The sequence below is a fragment of the Parasteatoda tepidariorum genome, chromosome 4 (assembly GCF_982258835.1).
Source record: "Parasteatoda tepidariorum strain Cologne lab strain chromosome 4, Ptep-v5.0, whole genome shotgun sequence".
Taxonomy (NCBI): domain Eukaryota; kingdom Metazoa; phylum Arthropoda; class Arachnida; order Araneae; family Theridiidae; genus Parasteatoda; species Parasteatoda tepidariorum.
In genome coordinates, this window is record NC_141758.1 from 33,213,447 (window position 1) to 33,226,938 (window position 13,492).

A 13,492-nucleotide genomic window follows, 5' to 3' on the forward strand; every position below is an offset into this window, starting at 1 on the left:
TTGTTCTCAAAACCTTTTTTTTCTTTGCAAAATTAAATGGTATAACATTATGTGCTTCTGTAAACTTTTTGCATGATTTTAATGTTTGAAGTAATATGATACAGATAAAAAAGTATGAAATGTAAAATTTAAAAAAGTCTTTTCCCACTAGATCATTAAATTTAGTAGAACGATTTCTCAGGCACTAGGTTTTAACTCTAATAACAAGATTCTTTACAAACCCATACAGCCACAAATATCCACAACACATCTTAGAGATATCTCTTGGATAAAAAAACTGGATATTGCCATATCCATCAGAGATCCCTGAGACGTCTGAACATCCATGAAATATCCAACAGAAATCCAGGGGTCGCATCTGTGTGATGTCTAGCAGATATTTGGATATTGATGTCTGTTGCATATCCAAGAGACATCCGACAGATATCTTTGACCTACCACAGTCATCCAAGGGATGTCCTAAGTTAAACATTGATATCTCTCTCACATCGTTTAGATGTCTGTTATATTTAGTTTCTGGATATCCCAAGGATATTCTTTTAGATGTCTCAGAGACAACCCTGAATGTCTGAGAGATATATTTCATTTTTGTTTACTAAAGTATTTAAAAAATGCTTATTTACTAAATTTGTATTATTTATTATTAAACGATACAAACTTTTAATTGAGAATTTCTCATTAAATTGATTTATCTTGTATTATGAGTATATTTAGATTGTATATCACGTAAGTTTTGAGAATATTAATTGCAAAATGTGAGGATATATGTAAAATATACTCATAATATCCGATTCACTTTATTTGACAAATTATTTCAGAATTCTAATTTGAAATATTTGTACACTTTAAATTATTTTTTGCTTTGATTGCTGCCTTAAGAAATTTGTTAAAGTTGTAAATTTTATAAAATACTGAATTTAGTAAAATTTTATTAAAATACATTTTTTTCCAAGGTGACTGTAATATTCAGAAAGAGTGTTTTAAATTAGAAACGTAATTACAATTAAGACATAAAAAATTTTATTGGAAGAAAAGAGCTGGTTGTAGTATTTGAAAGATGAAGGTTGAAGGTACAATATGAAAATATTTCAAGATTCTGAATTTTTTCAATTATGAAAAAAAAAAAATTGTAAAATATCAATGATTCATTTTCTACAATAAAAATAAAAAGTTAAATTAACTTTAAGAAAAGTTTAAATTATTATTATGAGTTTTAATTTAAATTAGAAAAAAAAGGAACATTTCTGAAACTGAAATTTTTTTACATTTTCATGCTTATTGAAAAGAATGTTTAATAAATAAGGGTATAAATCGAAACAATCATATATAAATAATTTATTTACAAAGAAGTAAAATTTACAATTTAAAATTTCTTAATGAAGAAACATTTCTTGCTTTTTGCATGCCGTTTTTCATAAACTTTTCAATTTCATGGTCTGTTGCTATGTCTTGGATCGAAGGATTTCTCCTCACAGCACCTAAAAATAGAGCAATGGCATAGCATAAGTTTTAGAAATGATTGAAATTAAATATTTATTAATGACATTCAAGAAAACTACCTATTCTTTCCTTAACAGATTTTTTTACCCCTCAATTCTCCATCAGAAATTTTTTTTTCATAAAAATAGTCAAAATTTTAAATTTTGTTTCTGCAGTTTAGTTTGTTTACAGTAATGAGTTAAAGTAAAAAATGTGTAAAAAAGTTAAATGTGACTTTTTAAAATAGCATTTACTCTCAATAAATGTTAACTTTTTAATTGCATACAGAATGATATGATGCACTATTTTGCCACTATAAAGTACAAATTAATTTTTTTTATAATCTGGTTAAAAGCAATAAGCTAAAACTAATTTGATTGATAAAAATAGAAGGAATTATGGAGAAGTCTACCAGAAAGAGCATAAAAATCCTTTTAATTTATGCTAAGAAGAAGAAAAAAATTCTAAAATGTGTGCTGGTGAAAATTAAAAGACCAGTGGTTAATTTATTGACATATTAGTTTAAACATTTTTGTTGTAACCTTTCTCCATATTTTTGCTTCTTAAAATTATCCAATCGTACTTTATCATTTAAGGATACAGTAATAATATTTATATGGAGAAAGGTTACAACATGCATAATCAAATTTTGCAACAAAAAATGAGCACTCAAAAAATATTTTTTATCACTTTCCAAAAAAATACAAACACATTTTTGAAAACTTAAACTAGTTTCGGTTAAATATTGCAAAAAAAATCGCGAATATCACGTTTTTTTTGTTTTTGTAATTTACGACAACAATCGCCACACTAAAAAATTTCTTTTTAAAAGATAGAAAATTAAGCACTTTTTTCAAACCCACAATAAAGTAAAAACACCTTAAATATCTTTTAAAATATGAAAATAAAAAATAAGCACCTTTAAGCATTTTTTAAAAATGCTAGGCACCCTGTTATGTTAGAAAACGAAGATAGATTTCATCACATTTTATTACATACCTTGCTTGCTTATATATATTAGATGTTTCAAATTTAAACATAAGAGTTAAATTTTTTTTCTTCTACAAATGCCATGAGTCAGACAATAAACAAAATAATTAAAAAAAATTTTGTGAATTGATGCATTGTAAATAAGGGCACATTATTTGAGTGATAGCTCATATGCTTTTGTAATTATGGTTAAATACTAACTCATAAAAAATTTTACTTAAGGAATACAATTTTTTCTTAAGAAAACAAATAGTAAAAAGTGACAGCTATTTTTTTTCCTAATTTTATGATTTTATTTCTTCTTTTCACTTATTTTATAAATTTATAATTTTTTATGAAATATGTGTGCATACATACACATATATATATTTCTTTTTTATTACATTAAAATCAACTCATAAATAAAAATGTTTTATACTTCTTATGTCATTTTGATTTATTTAATCAAATCGGTAAACATATGAAATAAATGAAAATTTTGTTGGGAAAGATTTGTAAAATATACTATTTTTAACTTCCAAATTATTTTGTTGAGAAATGGGAGTTTTAACAGTGTCTAGTATTGGGTCTGGTAACAGGTTTAGATAATATGAATAAGCTTTAACTTTCCAAAATTGGTTAAGAACAATTGTATCAGATTGAATGAATGTATATTCAAACTTTACATCTAGATCTGGGCTAGATCCAGTGGTGCACTGTAAAATTCTGAGTTAAAAAACTTCATAACAATAACAATATTGAACACTCAAGGTAACACAGGAAAAAACCAAAGGGGGAAAAAAAAGTAAGAAAAGAGCAAGGAAGTAAATAATAAAATAGTGAAGTATACAGCACTCTGAGATTGTACCTGAGAAGAACAAATTAGTAATTAAATAACAAAAATTATACAAAGTTCATCACATCCTATTTAATTATATACAAACATCGTGTCTTAACTGGTGTATACATACCAGTTGAAATTGCATTTGGACAAAAAAATAATAATTTCTTTTAGTAAAAAGTAATTAAAATATTCACCCAAAAGTTTTGCTTCATGGCAAATCCAATCTGGAGAAGGTTTAGTTAGCTTCATAACAAGTTTCATTACCTCATACGCTTTTAAAGGAGGCCACACACAACCTTTTGTTGACAACCAGGTCACTGGCACAACTGCAACCTCATCAGTCAATAGAAACTTAACAATTGAAAAATTGTTCGGCATTATCTATATAAAGCAAAATTAAAAATACTTTTGAACACATATTTCAGATATATACATGAATACAGCAATTACAATATCAAAAAAATGAAAATAAAGAAATTCTAAGTTAATGATTTTTTTAAATTAAAAGCTATATATACAATGATAATCCATTGCATTCAAGCAATCATGTCCGTGCATGGAAACATTGTTTTGATGCACTTGGTCATTATCCATATAATGCAAAATTAAACATACTTTTGAACATTTACATATTTCAGATATATACATGAATAAAGCAATTGCAATATTATAAAAAATGAAAATAACAAAATTCTAAGTTAAACATTTTTTAAATTAAAGGCTATATATACAATGATAATTCCTAACACTCAAGCAATCATTTCAGTATGTGTGGAAATATTGCTTAAGAAATATGATTTTTTTTAAAACATGCAAATTGCACAAAGATAATATAATGACCACCCCTGTGGCAGAATTTTTTCAAGCTATTTGCAACAAAACTGTCTGGCACTAATATCTTTCTGTAAGATAACTTCAATACAGGGTTGGCAAGATTTTGCCGCAGGTGGAAAAAACCATGGTAAATACCGGTAAAAACCGTCCTGGCAAAAACAGGTTTTTGCCAAGCAAAGTGGCAAAAAGCGGCAAAAACCTATATTTTCCTAGATGAGAGGACAAAAACACATTTTTGATGCAAAATTATTCCTAAAATTGAAATATATACTATGAATATAAATAATCATAAAAAAATTAACAAAACTATTATTCCTTAATTAAATGATAATGTATCATTTTAGTAGTTTAAAACATTATTGATTGGAAAATTTGTGATTATTCTCTTTTTTCCAGTGAAATGAACTTATTTTAAATTAATACAAATATAATTTAAAGCATAAAATATCTATCAACATGTGTAGTTAATTATTGTACAAATAATAATTTTTTATAATAAATAATAGTATTATACAAATAATAATATTTATTTGTAAGAAAACATTTATTTTAGGATTCTAAAATGAAAAGAGATCAAAAACTTTCAATCTTTTAAAAATTATTACCCTTAGGTATATTAGTTATTAATATGTTAAAAATAATTTTTTCATGTAATGTATCAAAATTATTATTCCTTATGATTGATTTAAATTTGTTTCAAGTATTTTGTAATAATATTTAATCAGCAATTTAGATAATTTGGTTTTTGCCGGTTTTTACCAGTTTTTGCCGGTTTTTACCAGGTTTTTGCCACTGTCCTGGCAAAAACCCCTTTTTGCCGGCAAAAACTCCAACCCTGCTTCAATATAACAAACATATATGTTAGTAATTTAAAAATAACAAAAAAGCTGTTTCCAAAAAAACTATAATTTTTTTAATTAAACATGTAATAATTTTTTATTCTAATATTATGGGTGTTATTTATGCATTTTGTTGGAGGGAGAGGATGTCACACAAATTATTTCCTTCTTCGCATTTTGTAAATAATCATCCAAATTTTAAAAAATAATGTAATCCATTATATAAGAAGAAAAAAACGAAGATTAACGATGAAATCATGCGAATTGGACTCATCAAAAAGGGGTTACTCAAATGCGTAATAAATAATTTTAATACCGTATAAAAATATCTGATATAAAAACTATTGAGAAATCAATAGCAGCCAACAATTAGACAGAATCATTGCCTTAAAAGTAAATACTCAAATGCAAGATTCGAATTTTCCATATAGTGTGAAATAAATAGAGATATTTAAAAACCAGGTGAAAATCAATAGTTGTGCTGAAAATACAATAGAAACTTTACATTGATTTATGATACTACCGGTGTAAATTAAGCGTGTCAAAAAGTGATTATCTAAATGCATGGTTCAAATATTATGTGTAAATTTCTGTAGAAAAGAAAACTAAATTTTTTTACTTTTTAAAAGAAAAATCTTTCTGCAAGAACCGTAACATTCTGTGACAATGTCGCTGTGATTCTGCCATGGGGATGACCACAATAATAAAATATTATTAACAATTTCAGCAACCAATATTACATATACAATATATACAAATAAAATAATGATGCATTAATATCATCAGCCTGACAAATGGCTAATGTATTCAAAATTAAAAATTTGGCTCAGCAATTTGTAAGTGGGTAAACAGAATAGAAGAATCTTATATATTTATATATATTGAACAGAATTCAACGCTAATATTAAAGGAATGATTTTGTGAGGAAAACAGGAATTCCTTGTTAAAACTTTCAATTCTACTAAGTGAAAAAAAATTAATGTATTTAGACTTGTCAATCTGAACTGCAAAGTCTAGGAAAAAGGGGCTGTTGATATTAATAAGACTTTTAGCGAGAAGAGAAAAATTAGTTCACATTAAGCGTGTTCACATGAGGAAGATTTAAGTAATTTATACAAGAACAAAACAATCCGTTTCATTTGCAATAAGATATAAAAAGTATGAAAAATAATAAATATGTATAATGTAATATAGGTAAGAAGCTAAAATCTAATTAGAACGTAATTAATATTTATAATACAAAGGAAATATGTTGTAATTATCATTTTCTTTTAAGGCATGGCATTTACATAAAATATGGTTGACACACATAAAATAAAGAGGAATGATTCCGAGCCAAAAATATATGAGATTTAGCAGGATATTCATAGCTGTGAAGATTTAGCAAGATATTCATAACATCAACACAGCTAAGAAATTTGGTGACTACAATATTTACACTACCATCTGATATTTTAATAATATTTTTTTTTAAACAAATAGATTTATCTTTTAATAAGCATACATTATTGGAAAATGAAATCTTTAAAGAAAATTTTTCGAACAGTAACTCTTCATATTGTAAGCCATAACAATTCATCAAAGTCTGACTTATATCCAAGTTCATACATTTCAGAGATATGTAAAATGCATATAGGAGAAATAAAAATGACAATATGTAAGAAACAACTTTTAAAAGAAAAACAAATCAATACTTTATTAATTTACACACACCGTTATTCTAAAAACTCAAAATCTATTTCGTACACAAGAACTGCTGTTGCCAAAACATGGAATACTAAATATGCAATAAGAAAATAATTAATGTTCACGTGCACACGGCTGTTGCTTGGCTGACCGCTTTTTTAATAAATAGAGGCATTTGATTGGTCGATTACATCATCGTTTTCATCGTTATCGCTTAATCGTTTTGTCAGGTTTACTAGAATGGCGCTTTTAGCATTTTTGCTTGGCAGAATTTAAATAACGCGCATGCTCAGTTTGATAATTTATTTAAACCAATCGAAGTACTTCGTAGACAATGAATATAGATGCTTGTATCCTCTCCTTTGCTTGCGTATACTCAAACAAAGACATAAAGATGGAAAGATCAATCACTGTACCAAACAGATGTCAGGGTGAACGAAACATTGGACACATCACCGGTCTCTATTTTTTTTATTTGATTTTCATAAATTGTTATGATAAATAATAACATTCTGTCTCTGTGCCAGAAAAATCTGAACAAATTTTTTTTAAAGATTTATAATTTGTAAATTTTAAATGAAAAAATTAATGTATTTTAAAAAATTGATTTTTATATTGTTCTGAAATTCAAATACTTGAAATAAATATTAAAAAAACAATTTAAGTGCTTATTAAAAATATATAAAAAATATAAAAGTAACTAAAAAATAAATAAAATAATTAAAATAAAATAGAACAGTTTTATAAGCAATCTAAGCTGCCCAAAGCATTTAATTTCATGAAGAACAATAAATTGGAAAATGTTAATAATTGCTGAGATAGAGTCTCATAATTGCCTGTTAGCGTTCAGTTAGTTAGTTATTAAAACTTTTTCATGGTTTTCATTTGTGCGTAATCTAAATTCTAATTATTTTCATTCAAGAAGTCTTTCAAAATATAATTTCATTCCTGTATTTAAATTACAAGTAACTTTGATATCTGGGTGGCCTACAAAAATTCAAAAAAGTACAAAAAAAATTTAGAGCATTTCACAGCATTTACTATTTATCAAAGATGATTTAAAAAAAATTATTGATTATTAAAAAATAATTTTATTGCGATAATCAACATTAAGCTGGAAACCTATTACTATTAAGCAATTTAAAAGACTTTTTCGTGGTTTTCCTTCGCATGTAACACAAATTTGATTACTTTAATTTAATCTTCATTAAAATAAATTATTCTTATAACTTTCATGAATATGATTGTATTCTGATACTTAAATTGTTAATTACTTTGATCTCTGAATTGAATTAAGCATAATAAGGGTGTTTCATTACATTCACAAAATAAAAAAGCTCACACTTTGATTTCTGGGTTGAGTTAATAAGAAGAGCTTTTCGTTCTGTTCAGAAAGATGGTACCCTATCTATTAAGGATAATAACAATGAAAAAATGTTTATCTATAATTTTTTCTCCGATACTTAAATTGCAAATTATTTTATTTTATATACCAATAACAGCGATCTGAAAAACATTTTTGTCTGTTTTTCATAGCGTGTAACGCGAAATTTGATAATTTTAATTTCAATTTAATCTTGATTATAATTAATTATTTTTACAACTTAATTATTTATTAACTTAATTATTTTAACTTAATTTATAATTAATTAATTAAAATAATTAATTAACTTAATTATTTTAACTTAACTTTAATTTATTTATAACTCAATTATTTTTATAAACATAATTATTTTTATAACGTAAATATGGTTTTATTCCGATACTAAAATAGCGAGTTACTTTGATTTTCGGTTAAAAACTACAAATATTTGAATAACATCTCGTTATAGTCACAAAGAAGTCTCTCAAAGATGCTGAAAAATGATTCATTATAAAAAAAAATTCATTGCGATTACTGAACTTCTAAATGGAATCAAGCCATCTGAAAGATATTTTCGTGGTTTCCCTTCACGTATAATGCAAAATATGATTGTTTTCTCAAATTTTTATTCAAGCAAGGAAGAAAAATATTTATACCATTATTAACCACTCCAAAAACCAGAGTAAATGCTTTATTATAAAACTGATACGTCCAGAATTTGGAATTATGATGAACTTGCCTGTATAATTTGATTCAATAAACTGATTTATTTTCTGCTTCCCTTCTTACCATTATTATTATTTTTTTTTAAGTGAAAAATGATTCTTCTACATTACTGTTAGAAAATTTGACGGTTCATCAGGTTGTCTTTTGTCAACATCTGAATAAAATTCGAGCAAATAGTATTATATTTGTAATGGCGAAAATATCCAAATGATAAAATAAACATGAACTTTTTTTACAGTGTTAAAATTAAAAAACTTAAGTACTCGGGTTCCTATGATTTTATTATTTTACTAATAACTTATTCTAGTATGTCATATTGAAATATCTGATATATGTTATATTGAAATATCTGATATATGTATTTTGAAATATCTGATATATGTATATTGAAATATCTGATATATCTGGAGAAAAAAAAATTTCTAACCAAATGTTCTTTGAGTCAGGAAGAGACAAAAAATACCTGTTGATTTTTTTGAAATATGCTTTCTATCACAAACGCCTAAAAAATTTGTTCTCGATAAAAATAATTTCAGATGATTTTAATCCTTCATCTCTTATTAACCTCGTTATATCATGCTTTTGATCAAAGTTCAGCAGCGTGTGCGTTCTTTCTCTCCTAAATATTAATTTGATCCCTACACACGTTTTTTATTCCATTACTTATAAGGATTCGTAAAATATATATTAACTGCCCGGATTAGAGAACAACTGAATTATCTTCTTCAAAAATTGCAGTTATTTAATTTAAATTTGATACTTTTGTGTGTGATCATATCTCAGTGTCAACCATATCGGTGTCACGTATCAATGACATCCAATAAAAATCTAACTGTCAATGAACTTAACTGAGGAGAAGGAATTAACTGAATGCTTAATAAAATAAGAGCTTTCTTTGATGATATGTTTTTTAAATTAGTGGTGAAATCGTCTAATAATTATTTTTAAAAATCGTTGCAAGAAAGTTTTGCAAGCGTATTTTTTTTTTCAGACTCATGCGAGTTAATTCAAATCAAATAAATATACTATATGTACTCTCTTTTTCTTTCTTCCGGATTCTAACGAATTAAATAGTATTCATACTTATCAAGGTATTTTACAACAAAGTGCTAACATAGTACAAAGGTACATATACTTGTATTGATTTCTGTGTATAGATTTTTTTTTCCTTCTATATTTGCTTTCGGAAATTTAGCTGTATAATATTTTATACCCAATTATGTAATTCTGTTGCGATCGTAATTTTTCTTAGAAAATTATTATTTAGATGATTAGTTGAATATTCATAAAGTACGTTAAGAAGAGGTTTGAAAAAAAAAGTAATCAATATCATGCGTAAATGCTTTGGTTTTTTTTTCCTTCTTTTTTTAATAATGTGTTACGTTTGTTTTTTTAAATCATTCATTGCCACTTATTTAATTTAATTACATATAATGTCAGGATAAAAGCATATCTCAGTTTTTACATAAGCACGTGAGAATGTTTTTTTTCATGAAGTTTTCCTGCTGGTTTGTGTTTAGAGTGATAAATATTTGTTTCAAAACTATAATTTATGTATCTGCAACTGTATCTCAGGACTGACGTTTAGCAGTTAATTCAATAACTAGCATTTTATTCAAGTGTTCCACACGCACCCGTAACTCTCTAGAAACTACATTAAGAGGCACTACTCATGCATGTTCGTATCATATGCTAAATGAACACCAGTTATTTATTCTTCTAAGAATATGGTGTTTGTTTTACTTGCAAATTTCAGATCCCCATTTGTAGAGCACCCTGTTGACATGAATGAAATATTGTAAAACTCATATTGAATATAACTGTATGATATATTCCATATAGTGATTAACTCTTCTTTACTTGAATTTTTTTTCTAGTTAGCTAACTCTAGCAGAGATGACTTATGTGTCCTTTTTTTAGAATTGAACCTTTATCAATAATAATGATTTTTTATATGATTGGTCTGGGCATTAAATGAAATAAATATAAGTATATCGATTATCACTAAATGTCAAGTTTACTACGATGTATTGCAAATTTATTCAATTTCTTTTATTCGTTATGCAAGTCAATTTCCTGAAATTTTGAAATTTTTTTTATTCAAATTGACACTATTTAGCGATAAAAAAATCTTTGGATGCATTCTCAGATGTATAAAACAAGCTTTTAAAAATTTTATATAAATTTTACTCAGGTATTTGATAACTTCTTTAATATTTACATGATTTCGTTATAATTTTTTTCTACAAATAACTAATTAATAACTGTTGTTATATTCATTTAGTAAAGTTAATAAACAGTATACGATTTGATAATTAAGAGTTCATTTAGAGCAGAAAACAGAACAGGAATAAATTTAACTTCATCATAGTTATATTCTCTAAACAATAACTGCCTTTTTTTTTTCCGTAAAAAAATCACTGAATTTTAAAAATAAAACTATTTTTTTTAAGAAAATAAGATCAAGGCAGAAGAGATTAGATAAACAATATATAATTGATTTTAACAAATTAAATTTAGATATTAAAAAAAAAACTTATAAGGATGGAAAATTTCTTTCTGAAATTAGATATTTGCGTAGATAAACTATTTCAGCTTAAAAATTGGGTTTTAACTTCTAAAATAAATTGATATAAATTAATACATTTAGTTATATTTTTTAATCAAACCATTTTATGTAAAATAATATGTTTCTTAAAAATCTAGCAAATCTTTTTCGTGCATAACATGACCCTGTTTAATCATAACGAACAACTGAAAATGTGTTTCGCTCATTATAATTATGTAAAGTCAAGCGTTAAGGCTAAATTAAATACTATATAAAAATATTTAAAAAATTTTCGCTTTTTTTTAAATTGTTATGTCTTTCTGTCTTGTGCATATTCCACAATGTGGTTAAGCACTGATTAATTCATTGTTTGCTTTTTTCAGTCCATACGAAGAAAAGGTATTCTGCTCACATGCTATAAATAAAAAGTGAATTTTGCAATCGTTCTTGAGGCACATTTCAGGATTTAAAAAAAAAAAAAAACGAGTAACTCCTTAAATTTTCAGCGCAGTACAAAGAACAATAAAAAATACATACTCTAAATATTCCTCTAGCGGTAATTTAAGAGTTTACGGTCTTCAGTAACACGGCTGAAAAGGAGACATGAAAACCTTTTTGTAAAGTTATATCACAAAAATTTTACTACATTTTTAATTAATACTAGAAAGACTGAAACTTAGTATTACCTATATTGCACTCTGAAAAAGTATTACTATGCATTCTGAAGGAGTAACTAATGCGTAAAAAAATTAATTTATGTAATTTTCACCCATACTGCCCTTTTACCTATAGTATTTTTACCTATATACCTATATTGCCCAAAAGCAGTCAAAATGATTGCATTCTGAAAGAATGGCTAATGTGTAAAAAAATTAATTTATGTAATTTTTATAATTTTTTATATTATCTACAGTTATATAACAAGCTAATAATAAATATTAAGGGAATAAAAATTACTTCACTTGGGAAAAAAATTTATGCATTATTATTCGTACAATTTTTGAAAATGAAAAAGCGGTCAAAATGACTTCCTTAGGCAATCTAGTGTTAAGTAAGATTTGTATATGCATTTTACACGGCATGAATATTACTTTTTTATGCGCAATGAATCTGAAATAAAGTTAATTAAGTTTTAGTGCTACTTAAAGGGAGAAAAAAAAAATTTTTTAATTAAGAAATTTTCTACTTTACTATTAAGTTATAGTATAATGTTTAAATTTAGGATACATTTATCCTATTAAATATTAATAGCGGATTGTAAATTTGAGATGTTATAAACTGGTTAAAATCACAGAGCTTAAATTAACTTTGTATATACACAGCGTGCGGTCCTCAAGTTTGATTTATTAGATTTTGCTATTTTTACTAGCACTATTATGCGAATAAAAAGATGTTAGATCAAAATTCTAAATCTTTTGATTCTTCAAATCGATTTTTACAAAATCTTTGAATTGATATTTTCTATCAACAAAGATCTTCTGAAGAGATGACTGAAAACTAAATATCAGGACAAATGAGGATAGTTTTATATGCAACCAATTTATCAATTTTGTTCGTATCCATCCTTTTATTATTGTTTTGTCTTAAATTTCTCCTTAAATCATCTTAGAGGCTATGTAAACAAGAAATGATTGGTTGTAGACAAGACATTAATATATAATTTATTAAAGAAATACATAAAATAATAAAAAAATTATTTAAAATTATCAAGATTTCTGGAGAAGTTTATTTTTTATACACTCAAGAGCCAAAACATTATGACCACCCCTACATTTTGCAACGAACTCTCCTGGATGACGTGGAAGGTACGTGATCAGGTGGAAGTGGTATTAACTGTTGCTGGAGAGTTTGAAGAATCATTCTTTCACTTACTTCTGTGTGTGATAGGAAAGGCTGCGGATCTAAGCGACTTTGATAGAGAGCAGATTGTAAGGGCTCGAAGGCTCGGAACAAGTATTTCCGAAACTGCATGACTCGTGGGTTGTTCGCGATCTACAGTTGTTAGTGCTTATGCAAAGTGGATGAATGACGGTGAAGCCAGCAGTAGACGACATGGTGTTGGACTTTCACACGCTATCAAAGAAAGAGGTCGTCGGGGATTGTTTCGCTTGGTGAAGCAAAACCGGAGCCAGACAGTGGCTCAGCTGACAGCCCAATACAATGCAGGGTCAAGTAGAGTAGTATCAGAGCACACTGTTCAGCGG

General features: G+C 26.3%; 1 protein-coding gene across 2 annotated transcripts in view; it reads right to left on the bottom strand.

Annotated features, from left to right (window-relative positions):
• Window positions 1-1,318: 1,318 nt before the first annotated feature.
• Window positions 1,319-13,492, bottom strand: part of LOC147810868 (uncharacterized) — a 28,077-nt gene continuing 15,903 nt past the window's right edge. Inside the window, exons 2-3 of one of the 2 annotated variants that reach the window (XM_087160895.1) lie at window positions 3,487-3,673; window positions 1,319-1,478 (exon numbers count right to left, since the gene is read on the bottom strand). In XM_087160895.1, the coding sequence (XP_087017021.1) occupies window positions 1,357-1,478; window positions 3,487-3,670 (306 nt within the window). In that variant the 5' untranslated portion in view covers window positions 3,671-3,673 and the 3' untranslated portion in view covers window positions 1,319-1,356. Of the gene's footprint in view, window positions 1,479-3,486; window positions 4,378-13,492 lie in introns of those variants that run through there. The other variant, XM_087160896.1, reaches the window with a different exon arrangement.